The sequence below is a fragment of the Bos mutus genome, chromosome 1, assembly GCF_027580195.1.
Source record: "Bos mutus isolate GX-2022 chromosome 1, NWIPB_WYAK_1.1, whole genome shotgun sequence".
Taxonomy (NCBI): Eukaryota; Metazoa; Chordata; class Mammalia; order Artiodactyla; family Bovidae; genus Bos; species Bos mutus.
The window spans coordinates 69,555,987-69,580,184 of NC_091617.1; the positions used below are offsets into that span (position 1 = coordinate 69,555,987).

Below are 24,198 nucleotides of genomic sequence, written 5' to 3' on the forward strand. Positions count from 1 at the left end.
AGCCTAGACCTTCTGGATTCCACTTTAAAGTTCCTTCCCGCCATGAGATTTTTGTGGTTTCTTGATGCTTGTCTTCTTGATGCTTGTCCAACAAGCTTTCCTCTGCTCTAGAACTGCTTTCTCCACAAAACTCTGGCCCTAAGACCCCCAAGGTACCTTGTCTGGCCTCTGGCTATGGCCATAACAGCCTACGTCCTGGGCCCTTTGAGGGGATAAGATTCTTCACTGGGGCATTTGGAAATATATTCTGCAGCCTCATTCCCCTTCTTGTGGCCAAATCCCTAAACTTCCCTCATTTATTACCCTCAGTATCCCCCTTCCCAGGCCTGGGGACTCAGACCAGCACACTTACCCTTTCCCTTCTTCAAGGTGTGTGCTCCCTGCCCTGCACCTACAGGCTGGCCCAGGACAGGATCCTGCCTCTGGCTGGTATGGAGGATCCCAGGATGTAAAGACAGAAGGATGTTAGGGATCAGAGTCCTTCCCTACACTAGACAGTTGTCTCCTGCAAACCTCAGGGGGCTGTTCCCTATATGACTTGAGGATCCGAGTGGACATCAGGGTTCATTTATTGAGCACTTAAAATGTATATGTTTTCAATAAACACCAAGTATGTAGGTGCTATGTTAGAGCCTTTTTATTGCATGTGATCCTCAAAAAACAGCCCAGTAAAGTAAGGATTAGGCCCATTTTACAGATCAGGAGGTTGAGGTTCAGAAAGCTCTTTAGTTTGCCCTTGACCATAGAGGTAATAAGGCTTCCCTGAGGCTCAGCTGGTAAAGAATCCGCTTCCAATGTGGGAAGATCCCCTGGAGAAGGGAAAGGCTACCCACTCCAGTATTCTGGCCTGGAGAATTCCATGGACTGTCCATGGGATCTCAAAGAGTCGGACACTATTGCGCGAGACTTTCACTTTCATGTTCATAGAGGTAATAAGTCCAGAATTAGGAATAAAACCCAAGTCTCTCTAACTAGAAGTCAAAATCCCATGCACAGGGGGCAGGGTGGTGGGGGAAGCTTGTGGGAAGGGGGAGCATGTATGAAACACTTTGTGCCATGGTTTCCCTGGTTGCAGGAACCAGGGGGTGAATGTCACTGTAGAAAGGATTCCGTATCTTCAAACTTAGGGAGGAGGAGTCAGTGGTCAAGGGGGGCAGGAGGGTTGGCTCCTTGTCAGTCCTGACACACAGCCTGCCAGCTCTCAGCCTGTGCACTTGTGATCACCTGGTTGCATCCTGGAAACTAGCTAGTCACACCTAAGCAGGTGGCCTGCCCATCCTCCGTGGGTTGAGGAAGCAGGAAAAGGTGGCAGTGAGAGGAGTGGGCAGAACTGCTGGCAATGGTGGCCAGAATCCCAGCTACGATGAGCTTTCTCTGGTGCCTGGCTCTGCCCCTTTTCTTCTGCTGCTGGGAGGCTGGGGCCCACAGGAGCTCTGCAGGTAAGGAGGTGAGAGGGTGCCTGTAGGCTTCTCTCCTGACTCTGGGTGGGAGTTTCTATACTACAGCTCTTTGTGGGGGAAAGTAGCTCTCTTGGGTTAGTTACAATCAATCAAAAAGCTATACAGCCTTCCCAGGTGGTGCTAGTGGTAAAGAACCTGCCTGCCAATGCAGGAGACATAAGAGATGTGGGTTTGATCCCTGAGTCAGGAAGATCCCCTGGAGGAGGACATGGCAACCCACTCCAGTATTCTTGTCTGGAGAATCCCATGGACAGAGGAGCTTGGTGGGCTTCAGTCCCTAGGGTGGCAAAGAGTTGGACATGACTGAAGCGACTGAGCACGCATAAAACTATACTTGAAGTATTGCGTGCGTGTGTTCTCAGTCATATCTGGTTTTTTGTGACCCCATGGACTCCTCTGTCCATAGGATTATCCTGGCAAGAATACCAGGGTGGTTTGCCATTTCCTTCTCCAGAGCATCTTCTCAACCCAGGGATCGAACTCACATCTCCTTCGGCTCCTACCTTGGCAGATGGATTCTTAACACTGAGCCACCTGGGCTGCCCCACTTGAAGTATGACTGTCATTGATAAAGAGTACACAGTGGCAAAGGGTCAGCTTAAGTGCGTGTGAGGCTGCAGTCCATGCAAATGTGAGGTTGCTATGGGTTTGTCTTTATGCCTGTGGGGTGTGAGTATGTGTGGAGGGAAGAATAGGGAGTCAGCAGGTGCAGGCTGGTGATAAATCTGATTAAAGCCAAAGAATGTGGCTTGACAAGATTCTTTCTCCTTCAAGTTAATGTTTTAGCACAGATTTCCTTTAAAAGTCCATTAAATTTAAAAAAATTTTATATTGGAGTGTAGCTGATTGAGAATGTTGTGATAGCTTCCGGTGCACAGCAAAATGACCCAGCCACACACATACACGTACCCATTCTCCCCAAACTCCCCTCCTATCCAAGCTGTCACATGATGTTCGTTCATCAGAGTTCCCTGTGTTATACAGTAGGTGCTTATTGTAAAAACGTGTTTTTGTTTGAAAAGTCTGACTGTCACAGGCGGCTTGTGGAGGGTGGATTCCGAGAGAGGCAGGGCTTTTATGAAAGAAAAGAACGAACCTTGACCTGTAACAGAAATGGTGCCAAGCTTGTCACATGCATTATCTTTTGTAAAAATACACTGTGTTTTTTAGAGAAGTTTTAGGTTCACAACAAAACTGAGCAGAAAGTGCAATGATTCCTAAAGAAGCCTTGTCTCCCACCTTCTCACCACCCCCTCCATTATCAACATCTCTCACCAGAAATATACATGCATTACAACTGAGAAATCTACAGTGACACATCATTATCACACATTGTCTTTTGAAACTTAATTTTTTTAGAGCAGTTTTAGTTTCACAGCAAAATGGAAAGGAAGGTACAGAGATTTCGTATATACCCCTGTCACTAGCTTTTTAATCCTCACAATAACCCTGTGAGAGATACATTCTTACCCTCATCTACCCCCTGCCGCCTAAGCGAGGAGACTGAGGCTTCTTACCAGCATGAAGTAACTCTGCAGAGCCAGGATTTTATTCCACACATCATGCCTAAACTGGACCACACTGCCTCCTGCACTCATTATCTCCCAGGCGTGTGCTACACATTTAATGTAGTGTTCCCAACCAAGTGAATTAGGTATCTCAAGCTCCATTCTACAGATGGGACAACGCAGGCATGGAGCCAGGAGACCTGGCCAGGTCACAAGTTTGGTAAGCGGCAAGCAAACAGAGGAGAGGGGACTCGAATTCTGGGTCCAAAGTCTACATGCTTTCCTCTCCCCAAGTTTGATTTGAGGAAATGGTTCAGGAGAGCTGTAGCACTCTAGAGCTATCAAGGGCCAGGATGGGCTTTGCTCTGTTTGAGAAGACCCTGGGCAGGTAAGAGAGTTGGTTTGGGGGTCGTAAGAGCCCCGAAGACGAACAGGTGATGGGTTTGAGAAGCCTGAGGAGGTTCCACACCAGGATAACACCACGGGGCTCCCAAGAAAGGAAGAAAATGTGTCAGGGGAGGTCAGCATCAGACCCCATGGTTGGGTTTCGGGCTGTGTGGGCTGCCGCAGAGAAGCTCTGCCTCCAGCTGTGGGGACTGAGGAGCCTCAGAGAAACTGAAGTGAGGAGAAGCAAGTATATCCCTGGAAAACTGTGATTTGTGTGTGTAGGTAGACAACACCGAATGGGCAGTGAGAACAAGGGCCATGACCGCATAAGCAGCACGTGGGCACAGCCTGGAACTCTCGCTGTATGAAAGCAGGTCGCGAGCTCTCAGGTGACTCCTTGAGAGGACATGCTCGGGGAGGGATGCTTAACGACCCCCGGAAGGCTTAGCAATGGAAGCGCTTCCGTATTCCCCTTCCTCTCTGGTGCTCACCCCCATGACAAGGCAGGTAGGAGACGCTCACTGGTAGGAGACAGAGTCAGGATTTGCACCAGTAAATCATCAGACTCCAGCTAGCAGGCAACACAGCTATGACTAGAACGCAGTCTCTTGCCTCTCAGCCCAGTGTTCCTTCATCATCCAGGGGGAGACACAAGAGGACAAGCCAAGGGCCTGTTCTGATATCCTGGGGAGAGATAACCGAATGGCGCTGGCCCTCCTGAGGGTCCTTGGGTACTTCTGGGACAGTAGGTCTCAGAAAAGGCCATCTTAAACCATCAGAACCCCCCAAAAGTGTGCATATACTTTTGTCTTTTTCCTTCTGAGAGTAGGGTTACTAGATAAAACACTTGGTAAATTTGAATTTCAGGTAATGACTTTTTCAGTATGTCTTACATATTACATGTACAGGAGGCGGTGATCAAAACCATCCCCAAGAAAAAGAAATGGAAAAAGGTAAAATGGTTCTCTGACGAGGCCTTACAAATAGCTGAGAAAAGAATAGAAGCAAAAGGCAAAGGAGAAAAGGAAAGATATACCATCTGAATGCAGAGTTTCAAAGAATAGCAAGGAGAGATAAGAAAGCCTTCCTGAGTGAACAATGCAAAGAAATAGAGGAAAACAATAGAATGGGAAAGACTAGAGATCTCTTTAAGAAAATTAGAGATACCATGGAAACATTTCATGCAAAGATGGGCACAATAAAGGACAGAAATGGTATGGACCTAACAGAAGCAGAAAATATTAAGAAGAGTTGGCGAGAATACACAGAAGAACTATACAAAAAAGATCTTAATGACCCAGATAACCACAATGGTGTGATCACAGACCTAGAGCCAGACATCTTGGAGTGCAAAATCAAGTGGCTTTAGGAAGCATCACTACAAACAAAGCTAGTGGAGATGATGGAATTTCAGCTGAGCTATTTCAAATCTTTAAAGATGATGCTGTGAAAGTGCTGCACTCACTATGCCAGCAAATTTGGAAAACTCGGCAGTGGCCACACAACTGGAAAAGGTCAGTTTTCATTCCAGTCCCAAAGAAGGGCAATACCAAAGAATGTTCAAACTACCACACAATTGCACTCATTTTACACGCTAGCAAAATAATGCTCAAAATTCTCCAAGCTAGGCTTCAACAGTAAGTGAACATGAACTCCCAGATGTTCAAGCTGGAGTCAGAAAAGGCAGAGGAACCAGAGATCAAATTGCCAACATCCATTGGAACATAGAAAAAGCAACAGAATTCCAGAAAAACATCTACTTCTGCTCCATTGATTACGCTAAAGCCTTTGACTGTGTGGATCACAACAAACTGTGGAAAATTCTTAAAGAGATAGGAATACCAGACCACCTTACCTGCCTCCTGAGAAACCTGTATGCAGGTCAGGAAGCAACAGTTAGAACCAGACATGGAACAATAGACTGGTTCAAAATTAGGAAAGGAGTACATCAAGGCTGTATATTGTCATCCTGCTTACTTAACTTTTATGCAGAGTGCATCATGCGAAATGCCAGGCTGAATGAAGTACAAGCTGGAATCAAGATTCCCAGGAGGACTATCAATAACCTCAGATATGCAGATTACACCACCCTTATGGCAGAAAGCAAAGAGGAATTAAAGAGTCTCTTGATGAAGGTGAAAGAGGAGAGTGAAAAATCTGATTTAAAACTCAACATTCAAAAAATGAAGATCATGGCATCCAGTCCCATCGCTTTATGGCAAATAGATAGGGAAACAATGGAAACAATGACAGAATTTATTTTTAGGGGCTCCAAAATCACTGCAGATGGTGACTGCAGCCATGAAATTAAAAGGTGCTTGCTCCTTGAAAGAAAAGCTGTGACAAACCTAGACAACATATTAAAGAGCAGAGACATTGCTTTGCCTATCAAGGTCTGTATAGTCAAAGCTTTGGTTTTTCCAGTAGTCACGTATGGATGTGAGAGACCATAAAGGAGGCCGAGTGCCAAAGAACGGATGCTTTTGAACTGTGGTGTTGGAGAAGACTCTTGAGAGTCCTTTGGACAGCAAGGAGATCCAACCAGTCAATCATAAAGGAAATCAACCCTGAATATTCATTGGAAGGACTGATGCTGAAGCTGAAGCTCCAAAACTTTGGCCACCTGATGCAAAGAGCCAACTCATTAGAAAGGACCCCAATGCTGGGAAAGATTGAAGGCAGGAGGAGAAGGGGACACCAGAAGACAAGATGGTTGGATGTCATCACTGACTCAATGGATGTAAGTTTGAACGAGCTCTGGGAGATGGTTAAGGACAGGGAAGCCTGGCGTGCTGCAGTCCACGGGGTCGAAAAGAGTCAGACATAACTGAGGGACTGAACAATAAATATTACCTGAGAAATACACATACTAAAAAATATTTATCATTAGCATTATTCTTTATTTATCTGACAAATTTAACTGGGCAGCCTGTATTTTTATTTGCTAAATTTGGCAACCCTCCTCAAGAGATCAGAGAAGGAAATAGCAACCCACTCCAATATTCTTGCCTAGAAAATCCTGTGGACAGAGGAGCCTGGTGGGCTGCTGTCTGTAGGGTCGCATAGAGTCGGACACGACTGAAGCGACTTAACATGCATGCATGCATTGGAGAAGGAAATGGCAACCCACTCCAGTATTCTTGCCTGGAGAATCCCAGGGTCAGAGGAGCCTGGTGGGCTGCCGCCTATGGGGTCGCACAGAGTCAGACATGACTGAAGCGACTTAGCAGCAGCAGCAGCCTCAAGAGATACCTCGGCCCCTCCCCCTCGACAGACAGGAGAGGCATCTATCAGCTCATAAATAATTCTGCTGCAGCCTCCCCTGGGGAACAAACGGCTGCTGGCCCTCCACTCACAGGACCTCAGAGGGTCATTCAAGCGAGCAGAGACGTTCTGCCCTATGGAGTTGTTGTTCAGTCACTAAATCGTGTCTGACTCTTTGTGACCCCATGGACTACGATTGGCCAGGTGTCTCTGTCCTCCACTACTCCTGAAGTTTGCTAAAAAAATTCTATAGGAAGCTAACAAGGATTCTTTCAGAAAGTTCTGAGAGTTTTGGTTCCTGCTCCACAGTTCTTGGCTCACTTGGATCTTCTGCTTTTCTTTGCTCCCCCTTGAATTGGGATCCTGGCCACACATTCACTTTGATGGCTTCAGACCAATAAGCGTCTCGATTTGGGGGCTGGCTTGCCTCAAGTGCTTCCCTAAAGGGCTTCCCTAGTGTCTCAGACGGTAAAGCGTCTGTCTGCAATGCAGGAGACCCGGGTTCAATCCCCTGGAGAAGGAAATGGCAGCCCACTCCAATATTCTTGCCTGGAAAATCCCATGGATCACAGAGCCTGGTAGGCTACCCTCCATGGGGTCGCAAAGAGTCTGACATGACTGAGCGACTTCACTTCATACTTCTTTGCCTCAAGTGGGCCATCAGAGGACCTCAGCCAGGGCAATCCCAGTTCCATGCCTGCTACATGGGGCTGTGTTCCCAATATCGCTTCCTCTTCCTTGAAAATATAGTTGAAAAATAAGGTCAAATGATCCCTCCTCCCTGCTTCCTCCCAGCAGTGCCCAGGGATAAATCTAAGAGCCTGTGTCAAGTTAGTGCCCTGGGATTCACAGCTCACAGAGTTGCTCTTACCCAACACAGGCCCCAGTGGATCAGGCCACACAGAGCTGCCTGCTGTGACTCCGGAGGTCTGGACAAGCTCAGAGGAAGGCTTTCAGGCTACTGACCTCATTGAGCCCTCTGTGTCAAACCACATCTCTTGGGAAACTCAAACCCTGAGCACCCAGACCTCTGATAAGACCTTCATCAGAGGCGGCACCATTTCAGAAGCAGAGGCCAGGGAAGACAAGACCATGGCTCTCATGACAAGAAAGCCTTCCAAGTTCACGGCTGTGATCACTACTCCCACGGTGACGTCATCCACAGGTGGCAGCCCCGCAGGACGTGTAAGGACCACAGTGGACACTGTCACAGGCAGTGAGCTCTGGAAAGTTGTCTTTGAGAACCTTTGCACTTTTGACAGCTCTGAAGAAGCAAAGAGAATCTTGAAATTCATTCACACTTCTGGAGAAACCGAGGCCCTATCCTCAGAGAGCAGTGCCTCCTCTGAGAGCTCAGTTCCAGCCATCACCACCTCACAAGCCCTGTCAGCGGACATCACTGCTCTGACGAAAGCCTTGGTTACCTACATCACCAACATCAAGGTGATCAACTGCAGAGTTATGGAAACAGAACCAACTGCTGCCATCCCTGGGACCTCACACATAGATTACAGCTCCTCAGGAGGACAGGCCCTGTCCCCCACTGAGAGGTCAGCCTTGCCTGACTCCACTGAAGCAAAATCACACCTTACTAGGAATACAACCTCTGCTGAGACCTGGACAATAGCCCACGCCACGGAATTAGTCACACCTGTGGTCACAGTCATCCTCAGTAGCACCCCAGAAAAGGAAACGACAGCAGCCAAGGCTACCACCCCAAGTGGAACCTTGGTGACAGTCAGCAAGAACCTCTTGGAAGAAAGCTCAGCCCTCTCTGTTGAGACAACAAGCGACATCAGTATCTCAGGGATAATTCCAGTCTTCACAGAGGATGCGACAATAGTAAGCAAAGTGACTTCCCCTGCTGGGTTCTCAGCTATGGTCTACAGCTTCTCCGAAGAAACCTCCACCACGAGTTCCACCTCCTCAGAGACTTCTGCCACACACACCACACCCAGTGGGCCCATTCCCCCTATCAGCAGGAGCTCTCTTCCTTCTTTCCATCTGTCTATGGTTGACAGCATCCCAGAAACAAGTGTTACCTCAGCCAAGACCACAGCCTCAGCCAACAGCAGCCCCACAGCCTCAGCTGACAGCACCCCAGAAACAAGTGTCTCCTCAAGCAAGATCACAGCCTCAGCCAACAGCAGCCCCACAGCCTCAGCCAAGAGCAGCCCAGAAACAAGTGTCTCCTCAAGCAAGATCACAGCCTCGACCAACAGTAGCTCAGAAACAAGCGTCACCTCAGCCAAGACCACAGCCTCAGCCAACAGCAGCCCCACAGCCTCAGCCGACAGCACCCCAGAAACAAGTGTCTCCTCAACCGAGATCACAGCCTCAGCCAACAGCAGCCCCACAGCCTCAGCCAAGAGCAGCCCAGAAACAAGTGTCTCCTCAAGCAAGATCACAGCCTCGACCAACAGTAGCTCAGAAACAAGCGTCACCTCAGCCAAGACCACAGCCTCAGCCAACAGCAGCCCCACAGCCTCAGCCGACAGCACCCCAGAAACAAGTGTCTCCTCAACCGAGATCACAGCCTCAGCCAACAGCAGCCCCACAGCCTCAGCCAAGAGCAGCCCAGAAACAAGTGTCTCCTCAAGCAAGATCACAGCCTCGACCAACAGTAGCTCAGAAACAAGCGTCACCTCAGCCAAGACCACAGACTCAGCAAAGACCTTGAAAACAGCCAGCGCAGGTGGAGGGAAGCCCTCAACAACCTCGGCCAGCACTGCTCGGACAAGGTGGACAGATATTACCCCAGGTGAGTGGCTCCCCCGTGTGTAATCTTCGGGAATTTGAAGTTTGGCATCTGTGTGTTTAAGGAGATGGGAGAAAGGAAAAATGAATCTGGAGGCTTCCTCTGAGCCCTGTCTCAGATGTCACCTCTTCATGATGTTCTAGTAACAAAACCAGTAAGAAGCAGAATTAAGGTAGGGTATGGAGAAAGTTCAGTGCTGGAAGTGTGGAGAAATGGTTTGGAATCCTGTCTTTGCCCTGAGTGATGTAGGACAGGTCCCGGCCTGGCTTTTCCCCTCTGAGCCTCAGTTTCACTGCCAGTAGCTGGAGGGGGTTGCAGTGAGGTCCTTTCCAGTTCTGCCATTCTATGAGGTTAACTGTTGAGTAACTACTGTGCACCAGGAAGGGGCCAAATTTTATTTAAAAGACATAGCCTTCATGCTCTGAAAGCCTCTGGTTCAGCCAGAGCTACTCCAAGTGGAAATAAGGCCCAAGGGGCTGCCCTCTGAGCAGCTGGGACCCCATGAGAGTTTAGCTCGCAGGATGCAGTTTATGGGATTGGTAACATAAATGGTGGGGGCTTCCCAGGTGTCAAGCAGGAGAAGCAGGTTCAGCCCCTGGGTCAGGAAGATCCCCTGGAGAAGGAAATGCAACCCACTCCAGTATTCTTGCCTGGGAAATCCCACAGACAGAGGAGGCTGTCGGGCTACAGTCTATGGGGTTGCAAAAAGTCGGACCTGACAGCAATTAAATAGCACTTGCAAGTGTAAATAGTGGCTTAAAAATCAATTAATAAATTGGACAAAGATTTGGGAATTGAAAGCTATACCTTGAAACAACTTCTTTAGGGAAGAAGTCCCTTATCAGCAGTCAGCAAAGCTTCTGGTCAGCATGGAGACTTCACCTTCACTTCTCATCATCTTTCCTCATGCCTCATCCCAGCAGTATCTTCTGCTTGCCAGGCCTTTTGGGGAAGGTGAAATAAAAATATTAATCACAACCACCTTACTGAATATCTTTTGAATTTCAGGCAGAGGTGATATAAAAACATTTCACAGCCAGTAAGCATGGCAGCAGCTGAAGGTTCTCTCTGACGGCAGGCTTTGCATGTTATCTCCTCTAACTAAACCTTCCAAACCATTTTATGGAGTGGGTGTTCTTACTCTACCTGACAAGTGAGGAAATACATTTAAAGATGGTTAAAAAAGTAGCAGTGGAATTCCAAATGAAAGTCTGTTTGATTCCAAAACTGAGAGTCTCCTGTTGTGCTTTGATTTTTAAAGCTTAATGTATTAATATTTTTCTTTTAAAAAGATTTCATGTATTATGTGTTGATTAGATGATACATTGACATGATTTAAAATTTCAATAAGTACATAGATTACATCTTAAAATGGCTTTCTTATATTGCTGTCCCCTCATTACCCAGTTTGCCCTTCATACATAGCTGATGGTATCACTTTGTTGTGAATCCTCTTCTGGACATGCAGTATGCACACGGAAGCATAAAAAGGAAGAGGGAAGATACCTTTTATTACAGCAATATAATATAGATATTGATACTATATCATATAGCTATAGACAATATCTATCTTCTTTTTTATGCAAATGCGACATGTGATAAACACAGATCTCTTGATACAAAGCTATCTTTTGGCATGGCTTCTCAGTATTTTGTTTTACCATAATTTTTTAACCCATGTTTTCTGGATGGACATTTAGGTCATTTCCAGTATTTTTGTTATCATAAACAGTGCTGCAGTAAATAATACATTTTTCAGTTGTGTTATTTTCTGTAGGATAAACTTCTAGAAGTGCAATTGCTGGATTAATTCCAATAGTATTCTGATAGGAAGAATTGACTAAAAGGTGGCAGGTAAAGCTTAAGGCTCAAGGAAAGAATGAAGTTGTCTACAAGGCCTCTAAGTCAGGAAGGCTGGATTGAAAGACAGCTGCCACCTTAGAGCTGGAAGAACTGGCCAAGCACACCCCCTCAGAGACCAGCTTCTCTGCAGCCTTTCTCTGGCTGGCTCCGTTCCCAACAGCTTCATCCAAGGCCCCCAGGCCTTCAGAATATTCTAGATCCACTTTCATTTCTCCTTCCTCATACTACTCTTTTGACTTCTCCACATGTGGAGGGGGCCTTTACTGCTCATTTCTTCCCTCTTGTTGGGAGGACATTATGATGGGTCCAGTTACTGGAGAGAAGGCATCTTTTCTCTGCAGTGAAGAGAGGGAACACTCTGTGTGAACATAGACACACTTATACATGAGCATAGGCGCACATCTACAGAGTAGGGACAGAAGCTGGAGACCACAGCTCACATCCTGATTCAGGAAATGACTTACCCATGCTTTTGTCTTCTCACGGTTCTCAACTTGCAGGCGCAGATGGAGGCTTCCTCCTCCTGAGGCTGAACGTGGCCTCCCCTGAAGACCTCACTGATCCCAGCGTGGCAGAGAGGCTGATGCATCAGGTGAGCAGGCACTCTTTGTGCCGGGGAGTGGAGGAGAGCGAGAGGTTCTTGGAGATGCTGGGGAAGATCTGCAGGATACAGAAGAGCTGCTGCTACATTAGGGAGGGTCTAGTTTCTTGTGGTGGAGAAGGCAATGGCACCCCACTCCAGGACTCTTGCCTGGAAAATCCCATGGGCGGAGGAGCCTGGTAGGCTGCAGTCCATGGGGTCGATAGAGTCGGACACGACTAAACGACTTCACTTTCACTTTTCACTTTCATGCATTGGAGAAGGAAATGTCAACCCACTCCAGTGTTCTTGCCTGGAGAATCCCAGGGACGGGGGAGCCTGGTGGGCTGCTGTCTATGGGGTCGCACAGAGTCGGACACGACTGAAGCGATTTAGCAGCAGCAGCAGCAGCAGCAGCAGTTTCTTGTGGAGTGTTAGGAATGAAATCTAAGAATCTCTCCCTGGCTTTGTTTCTGCCTGTTTTTGTCTGAGTACTAAACTCCCCTCTCTGCTATATTAAAAAAAAAAAAAAAATTCTTTCCCTCATCCCAATTTCCTTAGGCCCTAGGAAGATCAGGCTTTCTGGCCCCTGGGAGAAGGTTAATGTTATTAATGGACAGATAGTCAGGACTTTAGTTGCACGTGGCAGCAACCTAATGCATGGGAGCTTATTTAAAAGGCAGGGAATTGGCTAAAAAACCTAGAAGTGGCTGTCCAGCTTCAGCTCTGGCTGGATCCAGAAGTTCAAACAGAATCATCAGGATTTTCCTTTTCTTTTCCCCTCTTAGCTCTGCTCCCTTCATTCCTCAGAGTCTTTCATATGTAAGGAAAGGCAGCTGTGACAGCGCCAGATTCACAAGGCACTTGTCTTTGCCAAGTGCCTCCTAAGGAAGGCCTGAGCTCATGGACGTGGAAGGGCTACCACAACCGACAGCCTGACCTGAACCACATGGAATGGAATGAGAGACTACAAAGGAAGTAGGCATGCTAGACAGAAGGGGAAAAAAACCATAGATGTATGCTCTAGATGGACATCAAGATTGTATTTGTAGAAGCTGGGAAAATTCTCCTAAAACCCAGATCCCTGGACAAAGCTTCTAGTGCTGGAATTCTGGGATTGTATTTTGGGGGGATGGTGTGAGTCACTGGAAGGTTAGAATGAGTCAGCTCAGCCTAACTCTTATGTCCACATCTTGCTGCCAAGGAATGATGGGAAGAGGGAATATTTGGGCCCAATAGTTGGAGAAGGCAATGGCACCCCACTCCAGTACTCTTGCCTGGAAAATCCCATGGGTGGAGGAGCCTGGTAGGCTGCAGTCCATGGGGTTGTGAAGAGTTGGACACAACTGAGTGACTTCACTTTCACTTTTCACTTTCATGCATTGGAGAAGGAAATGGCAACCCACTCCAGTGTTCTTGCCTGGAGAATCCCAGGGACGGGGGAGCCTGGTGGGTTGCCATCTGTGGGGTTGCACAGAGTCAGACATGACTGAAGTGACTTAGCAGCAGGTCTGTTAGTGGAAGGGGGGCCTTAGGACTCCCATAAGAAAGTCTCTGAACATGGCTTCCCTGGTGGTCTGTGGTGAAAAATCTGCCTGCCAATGCAGGAGATGCAGGTTTGAACCCTGGGTGGGGAAGATCCCCTGGAGAAGGAAACAGCAACCCACTCCAGTGTAGCCTGGCAGGCTACAGTCCATGGGGTCCATGGGGTCTCAGAAGAGTCACACATGACTTAGCAACTAAACAACGAACACAGCATGGGGTTTTGAAGAGGGACAGCCAAATAAATGACAGATTCCCAGGGCACATGATAATCCAAGTAGCAAGTGTGAATCAGCTAAAGTTATGTCAGATTTGAACCCCTCAAACTGGAAACTATTTCAGAGGTCAGAAAGAAGGTGTGGAGATGGGAGCAGATCAGTTGAGGTGTAGGAACCAGGCCATGCAGGTGTTGGGTATCAGTTTCTGCTGTGAGCTGGTTACTGGTGAAAGCTCAGAGGTCAAACAAGAAGCTTTGCAGTTAGGTAGATCTGAGTATGAGCTCCAGTTCCTAACTGTGTGAACTTCTGTAAGTTACTCCGTATTACTTTCCTCCCTTGTAAAATGAGGCTAGTACTACCTGCTTTATGGGGCTTCCCCGATGACTCAGCAGTAAAGAATCCCCCAGCAATGTAGCAGACACAAGAGACGCAGGTTCAATCCCTGGGATGGGAAAATCCCCTGGAGGAGGAAATGGCAACCCACTCCAGTATTCTTGTCTGAAATATTGTATGGAAACAGGAGCCTGGTGGGCTACAGTCCAAAGGTTTGCACAGAGCTGGACATTACTGAGCACACACACATGTGTGCATACACACACCCACGCACACACATAACTTGCTTTATAAGGTTTTTTGTTGTTCAATCTCTAAATCATGTCCTACTCTCTTGCAACCCCCTGGACTATAGCCCACCAGGCTTCTTTGTCCATGGGATTTTCCCAGGCAAGAATCCTGGAGTGGGTTGCCATTCCCTTCTCCAAGGTTTCTCCCTGAGCTAGGGATGGAACCGCGTCTCCTGCATTGACAGGCAGGAGCTCCCAGAGAAGTCCCTGCTTTATATATGTTACTGTGGGATTTAAATGGTAGGAATGACAGAGCCTGTGTCCAGCCTGCAGGAAGCTCAGGAAGTGCTACTGGCCTCTTCAAACGTCCTCTGTCCCTTCCTGTCCTTGGCCTGTGGTGAGCTCACAGGCCACAAGGGCTGGAAGTACCACCTTTTCCTTTTGCCTACCAGATCAGCCATAAACTGGACATGCTTGCGTTTCCTGTCCAAGTCTCCCTGCTGCGTGTCAGGAGTGGCTGAAGAACACCAGCTGCAACCATCACGGCTGCGTGCGGAAGGGAGAAGTGCTGCCTGTGACCTGGGCCCCACCACATCTGGAGCCATGTGACTGTGAAGACATGTACCTGGAAGGTTCCCATGTAGATCAGCAGATCACGGCCTTACCCAGACCCAATAGTGGGACCCTGGCTCACATATGCCTGGGGGTAGTGTGTAGGGAGGGGGTGGGGTCTGCCCCTTGTTGCACAGATGACCTTGGGCTTCCGCTGGCATATGTGTTGTACTTCAGTAAAGAGTGAGCTGATCCCCCATCTTTCACCTGTTGTGTGCTTGCATCCGGCGTTAAAAGTATACTCAGGGTGGCTCAGGGATAACTTTATATGTACAGGAATTTTGTGCACCTTCACCGCTACCTCCCTTCTTCATGCTTCTCTGGTTCTTGGGTTGAAATTTGATTACAGCACTGGTCCTGAGGCCTGCTGAACTGTGAGCTCCTTCAGATCAGGACCCACATCTATTTATCTCAGGATTCCTTGAACCCGGAAGAACACCTGGGCTGGAGTAGGATCACAGAGAATGCTTGGTAAATTGACTTGAATTTCAAGTTCTTGACAAGCAGTGCTCAATCATTCCTTCCCCATAACTCACAAGTCATATTGTCTTTTAAAAATTAAATGTGGACTTTTTTTCTATTATAGAAGTAAAACTTGCTTTTAAAGCTTAGAGAAATTCAAAAGGACCGAGGAAGGAGAAAAAAGAATTGAGAAGAGGAGGGGAGGAGAAAGACATGTCTAAAATCCCACCTCTGGTTGTCTGGAGTTGTCTAGTTGTATCTAACAAAACCATTGTTAATGTATATGTTCAGCCTCTCCTTGTGTGGTTCTGCATCTCACATGTGTTATATTCAATATTTCAAGATCAATGTCCAAACCTGCTCTGCCTAACATCTTGGACTCTCAGCCAACCAGGCTCCTGTTTCTTATTTCTCTGGGTTTTTTTCTTTCAGACAATAAATAGTTGGAAATGGGTTCTAGTGTCATTTCCTCCTCCAGGGTGATTTTCCCATCCCAGGGATTGAACCTGGGTGACTAGTATCTTCCTAACAGGTGCCCTGGGGATTCCCTTACTGTCTGAGTCCTGGAACATCAGCCAGAGCTGTCCTTCTAGGTAGTACTAGCCTCATTTTACAACCCTCACGTTATTCACAGAAGAAACCAACTTACAGTGGTTCAAACAGTTAGGAACGGAGCTCAACTTGCAGATCTACCTAACCCCAAAGACTTACCTGTTGTTCCTGACCTCTGAGCTTGCTCAGTCTGCAGTAACCAGCTCACAGCAGAAACTGATACCCAACACCTGCCCACCTGGCCTGGTTCCTGACACCTCAACTGATCTGCTCTCTGTATCTCCACACCTTCTTTCTGACCTCTTGTTTATTAGTTTCAACAGTTTGAGGGGTTTATACAAATCTGAGGACAACCTTAGCTGAAAAGGGTCTCACAAATTTTGTTAAGTAAAAGGGAAATTATCATGTGCCCTGGGAATCTGTCATTTATTTGGCTGTCCAAAAATAATGTAAACTCTCTCAAAACCCCAACAGCTGTGTTGTGTTTGTTTAAAGATGCTCTTCCATGTTTAAAGTTTCTGAGACCCCATGGACCCCAGGACTGTAGCACCTTCCAGGCTCACTGGAGAGGGTTTCTGTCTCTTCATTTGTTCTCAGGGAATTTCTTCATGAACTGGATTTATAATGTGAAAGAAAAAACACCCCATCTCTGTAGAGAAATAAGAGCCATGAAAGAGTTCCTTGATATTTGACATTAATGGGCTGAGAGATGAGGAAGATGTAGGCAGAGCAGGTTTGAGTAATAGAATAAATTTCTGAAATTTGATAAATTTGATCTTGGAAAAAATGAATATAAGGTGCAGCTTATATAATGGAGAGCTGTTGTATAAATCCAATTTTAAAATCCAATTTTAAAATCGTTTTTCTTCCTTTCTTTGAAACAGATGATACCTATTACAGTGGATAATTTAATCTTAATTACATACATATAAGGACATACATGTACATACAGTGGTGATTTCTAATATCGGAAGCTAAAAAAATCTGTAAAATATGGGCTACATCAACTATTGATAGAAGTATTTAGGAATTAAGGTGTAAGAGTTTAATTATGCTTCTGTGTGTGTGTGTGAAAGAGAGAGAAAGAGGGAAGGAGAGAGAATTACTGGAAATGACCAAAGTTAGCAGAAGTTACCAAACCAGCAAGAACCATCAGTGCTTGGAGAAAATTCTCCAATTATTTAAGATTCAAAGGTGTGTATATGCGAGATGAAGACGCCACATATTTCATGAAGACAAAGGTGGGTGGGGACTAAACAAGACAGCCTGTCTAAAGTCGCCTGTGACTCAGCGCAGACTCAGAAGGCAAAAATGCAATGCGTGGTGAGGACAACAGCAGGTGGAACTTTTCTGATGATAGACTTTAACTGAAGCCTCTGCCTCGGCCTGTCCTTCCTTCATCCCTTGTGAGGGGGACCAGCCACCAGGCAGCAGAAAGCAGTGAATGGTAACTAATCCCATGGATGCACCCCAAATTCCAATGAGTGGGCATGTTTTTGGTATCAATAAATAAGTACATTGGTATATCCTGTCAGTGATCAATTATGCGTCACCCTGGTCATTAAAAGCTGCTTTTCTCAGGCCCACAGGGAGTTTTTGGAAGGTTCCTGAGAGCAGGGAAGGCTGGGCAGGGGTATCTGTGTTCAAACCTCTCCCCAAACAGCTTCCTTTGACCCCCAGTGCCCACTGAGAGTGTCTCAGCCACCTGTCACCAACCAGAGGTGGGGATGAATGATCTGCTCCTTCTTCTCTGCCTGCAGCCCTGAAGAAGAGCCCATCAGTTCTTTATTTCAGGTGTATAAGTGACAGAATCACAGAGCCAGGGAGTTGATGGAAACGTGCAGCTGTGTCCTTGATTTAAGCCTGTTCTTCCCAGGTGTCATCCTCCTTTGCCGTGACACCCTCTCTCTACATGCACAGCATCCCAGCCGTTTTGACCAGGTTGCCAGATAAAATATAAGACAACCAGTTAGAGTAAAATTTCAGATAAACAATGAATTCTTTTTAAAATATATGGATGTCCAAAATAGTTCACAGGAATTTTATGCTGAAATTTCATTTGTAAATAATTCAAATTTAACTGGGCTTCCTGTAATTTTATTGCTAAATCTGGCAACCCTACTTTTAATGCCTCCTCTCCTACCAGTGTCCCCACTTCTTCCCTTTTCCCAGTCTGTGAGTTTCCTTCTGCTGTGGCAAACCCCCAACCTTCTCTTAGGCTTTGGACAACGCTGCTGCTTCTGATAGGATCATCCATCATGCACATTCTGTCTTTCTGCTCCTTCTTCATCTCTCAATGGGAGAAGAAGTTTGGTGTCTGAACATGAATTTTTACTGTTTTTTAGTTAATACATTTTATTTTTTTAGAGTAGTTTTATGTTCATAGTAAAAATGAGCCAAAAGTACAGAGAATTCCCATATAGCCCCTTTCCCCAACACCTTACAATCTCCCCCACCATTGACATCCCCCATCAGAGTGCATTTGTTACAACTGATGAACCTATGATAATATATTATTAGCACCCAAAGTCCATTGTTTATGTTAACGTTCACTCTTGGTGTTGTATATTTTATGGGTTTTGACAAATGTATTATAACATGCATTTGCCATCACAGTGATGTACAGAGTAATTTTCCTGCCTTAAATATCCTCTGTGCTCTGCTGATTCATCCTTCCCTCCCTCTTAAGTCCCTGGCCACCACTGATTTTTTTTTTTTTTAAACCAATGCCATAGTTTTGCTTTATCCAGAACATCATAAGGAATCATAAGGTACGTAAACTTTCCTTCTTGTCTTCTCATGGCTTAGTAGCTTATATCTTTTTAGTGCTGAATAGTATTTCATTGTCTCAAGTATCATAGCCGTGAAATTAAAAGATGCTTCCTCCTTGGAAGAAAAGCTATGACCAATCTAGACAGCATATTAAAAAGCAGAGACATTACTTTACCAACAAAGGTCTGTCTAGTCAAAGCTATGGCTTTTTTCAGTAGTCATGTATGGATGTGAGAGTTGGACTATAAAGAAAGCTGAGTGCCAAAGAACTGATGCTTTTGAACTGTGGTGTTGGAGAAGACTTGAGAGTCCCTTGGACTCCAAGGAGATCCAACCAGTCCATCCTAAAGGAGATCAGTCCTGGGTGTTCACTGGTAGGACTGATGTTGAAGCTGAAACTCCAAAACTTTGGCCACCTGATGCGAAGAGCTGACTCATTTGAAAAGACCCTGATGCTGGGAAAGATTGAAGGCAGGAGGAGAAGGGGACGACAGAGGATGAGATGGTTGGATGGCATCATGACTCGATGGACATGAGTTTGAACAAGGTCCAGGAGTTGGTGATGGACAGGGAAGCGTTGTGTGTTGCAGGCCATGGGGTTGCAAAGAGTCAGACACGACTGAGTGACTGAACTGAACTGAACTGATACCAAAAGACAAATTTGTGGCTTCCAAATTTTGTAATTATGAATAAAGTTACCATAAATGTACATGTATAGGTTTTTGTAGTGGATGTAAGTTTTCAGTTCATTTGGGTAAATACCAAGGAGTGCAGCTGCTGGATCATATGGTGAGAGTATGTTTAGTTCTGTAAGAAACTGTCAAACTGTCTTCCAAGGTGGCTGCACAATTTTGCAATTCCCCAAAGCAGTGAATGAGAATCCCTTTTGCTCCGCATCCTTATGGCATTTGGTGTTGTCAGTGTTCTGGATCTTGGCCACTCTCATGGGTGTGTGTTGTTTAGTCGCTCAGCCATGTCTGACTCTTTTGTGACCTCATGGACTATTGCCTGCCAGGCTCCTCTGTCCATGGGATTTCCCAGGCGAGAATACTGGAATGGGTTGCCATTTCCTTCTCCAGGGGATCTTTCCAACCCAGGGATCAAACCTACATCTCCTGCATTGGCAGTAGGATTCTTTACCACTGAGCCACCAGGGAAGCCTCTCATGTGGAGTGGAATCTTATTGTCTTAATTTACAGTTTTCTAATGATGTGTGACAGAGAAGGCGATGGCACCCCACTCCAGGACTCTTGCCTGGAAAATCCCATGGATGGAGGAGCCTGGTGGGCTGCAGTCCATGGGGTCGCTAAGAGTCAGACACGACTAAGCGACTTCACTTTCACTTTTCACTTTCCTGCATTGGAGAAGGAAATGGCAACCCACTCCAGTGTTCTTGCCTGGAGAATCCCAGGGACAGGGGAGCCTGGTGGGCTGCCGTCTATGGGGTCTCACAGAGTCAGACACGACTGAAGCGACTTAGCAGCAGCAGCAGCAGCAGCAATGATGTGTGATGTTGAACATCTTTTCATAGCTTACTTGCCATCCATGTATTTTATTCAGTGAGGTCTATGCTCAGGTCTTTTGCCTATTAGATTGTTTTCTTGTTCCTGAGTTTTAAGAGTTCTTTGTATATTTTGGATGACAGTTATTTATCAGATGTTATCTTTTGAAATATTTTGCCCAGTCTGTGGCTTGCCTTCTCATTCTTTTGATATTGTCACAGAAGTTTTTAATTTTAACGAAGTCCAGCTTATCAATTCTTTCTTTCATGGATCATGCCTTGGGTGTTGTACCTGAAAAGTCATTACCATACTCAAAGTCATCTAGGTTTTCTCCTATGTTAATGTCCAGTTTTACAGCTCTGTGTTTTACATTATATCTTGATCCATTTTGAGTTAATTTTTGTCAAGGGTGTAAAGCCTGTGTCTAGATTCATATTTTTGCATGTGAATGTTCAGTTGTTCCAGCTATCTTGTTATCTTAAAAAGCTATCTTGTTTCATTGTGTTGCCTTTGCTCCTTAGTCAAAGATCAGTTGACTGTATTCATGTGAGTCTATTTGTAAGGTTTTTTATTCTGTTCCGTTGATTTGTTTGTCTGTTCCTTTAATAATAGCATACTGTCTTGATTACTGTAGTTTATAAAGTACTTAGCTTAAAAGCCTCGAAGTTGAGTAATATAGGTCCTCTGTTCTTGTCCTTCAGTATTGAATGGGCTATTCTAGGTCTTTTGCCTCTCCACAGAAACTTTAGAATCAGTTTGTCATTATCTATAGAAAATCTTGCTGGGGTTTTGATTGGGATTGCATTGAATCTATAGATTGAGCTGGGAAGAGCTATTAAGAACTTCTTGACAATACTGAGTCTTCCGATCCATGGACATGGAGTATCTCTCCATTTATTTAGTTCTGTGATATCTTTCATCAGTTTTTATAGTTTTCCATATGTAGATATTGTACTTATTTTATTGGGCTTCCCTAGTGGCTCAGTGATAAAGAATCTGCCTGTCAATGCAGGAGATGCGGGTTCCATCCCTGGGTTGGGAGGATTCACTGGAGAAGGAAATGACAGCCCACTCCAGTATTCTCGCCTGGGACGTCCCATGGACAGAGGATCCTGGTGAGCTACAGACTATGGGGTCACAAAAGAGTCAGACGTGACTCAATGACTAAAACAACAACAACAACAACATATTTAGTTAGATTTATACCTAAGTCTTTAATTCTACTGGTTGCTAATATACATGATAATGTGCTTTTAATTTCTAATTTTGTTTATTCGTTGTTGGTATATAGGAAAATAATTGACTTTTGTGCATCTTGTATACTACAATCTTGTTATTGTTAATAGTTTTAGAAGATTAAAAAAAATTCTTTCAAATTTTCTATATAGACAATCATGTCATTTACGAGCAATGATAGTTTCATTTCTTCCTTTCCAATCTGTATACCTTAAAATTTTTTTGTGTGTGTCTTACTGAATTAGGACTTCCAGTACAATGTTGAAAAGTAGTGGTAAGAGGTGGACAGTTCAGTTCAGTCTCTCAGTCATGTCCAACTCTTTGTGACCCCATGGACAGCAGCACACCAGGCTTCCCTGTCCATCACCAATTCCGGGAGCTTGCTCAAACTCATGTCCATCTAGTTGGTGATGCCATCCAACCATCTCATCCTCTGTCGTCCCCTTTTCCTCCTGCCCTCAATCTTTCCAAGCATCAGGGTCTTTTCAAATGAGTCAGTTCTTCATATCAGGTGGCCAAAGTATTGGAGTTTCAGCTTCAGCATCAGTCCTTCCAATGAATATTCAGGACTGATTTCTTTTAGGATGGACTGGTTGGATCTCCTTGGAGTCCAAGGGACTCTCAAGAGTCTTCTCCAACACCACAGCTCAAACGCATCAGTTTTTCAGTGCTCAGCTTTCTTTATAGTCCAACTTTCACATCCACACATGTGATATGAAAATAGAAAACCTATAATAGAAAAACTATAGCTTTGACTAGATGGACCTTTGTTGGCAAAGTAATGTCTCTGCTTTTTAATATGCTGTCTAGGTTGGTCATAGCTTTTCTTCCAAGGAGCAAGCATTTTTTAATTTCATGGCTGCAGTCACCATCTGCAGTGATTTTGGACATTCTTGCCTTAGAGGTGAGAGAAGCTAGAGGGGGACATCCTTGTCTTATTTCAGATCTTAGCTGAAAAGTTTTGAGTTTCTCAGCATTAAGCTTGATGTTAGCTGTAGGGTTTTTTGGAGAGAAAGAGAAAGAAGGTTTTATCAAGCTAAGGACCTATTGTGCTGAAAGTTTTGGTCATAAAATGGTGTTATGCTGTGTGCTGCGCTGTGCTAAGTCACTTCAGTTGTGTCCGACTCTGCAAGACCCCATGGACTGTAGCCCGCTAGGTTCCTCTGTCCATGGGATTCTCCAGGCAAGAATACTGGAGTGGGTTGCCCTGCCCTCCTCCAGGGGATCTTCCCGACCCAGGGATGGATCCCACACCTCTTATGCCTGCCATGTTGGCAGGTGGGTTCTTTACCTCTTGAGCCACCTGGGAAGTCCATAAAAAGGTGGTAAATTTCATTGAATGCTTTTTCTGCATCTATGGATATGATCGGAGAAGGCAATGGCAACCCACTCCAGTACTCTTGCCTGGAAAATCCCATGGATGGAGGAGCCTGGAGGCCTGCAGTTCATGGCGTCACTAGCAGTTGGACACAACTGAACGACTTCACTTTCACTTTTCACTTTCATGCATTGGAGAAGGCAATGGCAACCCACTCCAGTGTTCTTGCCTGGAGAATCCCAGGGACGGGGGAGCCTGGTGGGCTGCCGTCTTTGGGGTCACACAGAGTCGGACATGACTGAAGCAACTTAGCAGCAGCAGCAGCAGCATGGATATGATCATATGATTTCTTTCTCAGTCTTTTGACATGATAAATTACATTAATTTATTTAAAAATGTTGAACCAACCTTGCAGACCTGGGATAAATGCCACTCAGTTGTGGTGTATAATACTTTTATTCATAGTTGGATTTGATTTGCTACTATTTTGTTGAAAATTTTACATCTATGTTTATGAGAGATTGATGTATAACTTTATTTTCTTCTGATGTGTTTTTCTGGTTTTATTGTTAGGAAAATGCTGATCTTACAGAATGAGTTAGGAAGACTTCCTCTGGTTCAATCTTCTGAAAGAGATTTTAGAGTTGGTAGAATTTCTTCCTGAAAAGTTAAATAGATTTCACCAGTGAACCCATTTGAGCTATGTGCTTAATTCTTTTTTTCTTTTGTTGACTGCACCATGCAAAAGGATCTTAGTTCCCAATCAAGGATTGAATCCATGCCCCTTCTAGTGGAGGTAGCAGAAGTGCAGAGTCCTAACCACTGGACTACTAGGAAATTCCAGTGTGCTTAATTCTTGACACATGAATGCTGTGATTAAATGAATGTGATTCTATATGGAAACTTGATTACACTATGGGGCATTTGAAGGTAAAACAACAGCGTTGTACATATTGGCAGGAGCTTCATCTGCTGGGAGAAGTCATTCTCTAATGAAAAGCAGTTTGGAGGCTCTGCTTAGATCAGAGATCTAGCTTCTCTGGGAACTTCCTTCAACATCACTCACACACATCTACAAGTCTGAGCTTGAACATCAAGTTTGTATCATGTGATCACCTTTTATACCCTATGGCTACACTTGCTCGGATCAGGGATGGACAACTGACATAAGCTGGACCAATCAGATTCTCTCTCTCTCTATGGGTTTGGGATAAGACCAAAAGGCAACTATCTAGTGTCTGCATAGAGCTGGAACTGAGGTGCTCTAGACACAGGAGGTGTGGACCGGTTGTTGCTGGATTTGTTCTATCAGATATGGATAAAATTTTGCCTGCTAAGAGAGAAGGATGGGGTGGAAATTGATCAGGTTCCTGGGAACAAGCAGAATGAAGCTAAGGAACTATGGGATGGAGCAGCTCAAAAGCTCTGACTGGGACCCAGGAAAGGAAAGAGAAATGGGTATCATGGGTTGGGGACCCTAGATCTAAGGATGGAGTGGCTCCTGGAAAGGGAGCTGTCATGATTCAATCCTTCCTCCAGGGAACACAGTCAGCAGCAGACCAGAAAGGCAGGGAGGGGTCCTCGGAGAGAGTTGGGGATAC

The 24,198-nt window shown here is 45.5% G+C and overlaps 1 protein-coding gene across 1 annotated transcript; it reads left to right on the forward strand.

Moving 5' to 3' along the window:
* Window positions 1–1,053: 1,053 nt before the first annotated feature.
* Window positions 1,054–14,847, forward strand: MUC20 (mucin 20, cell surface associated). The gene is made up of 4 exons (XM_070375284.1): window positions 1,054–1,439; window positions 7,500–9,380; window positions 11,741–11,832; window positions 14,596–14,847. Exons 1-4 carry the CDS (start codon window positions 1,340–1,342, stop codon window positions 14,662–14,664), a joined length of 2,142 nt encoding a protein of 713 aa, XP_070231385.1. The 5' UTR covers window positions 1,054–1,339; the 3' UTR covers window positions 14,665–14,847.
* The last annotated feature ends 9,351 nt before the right edge of the window (window positions 14,848–24,198 follow it).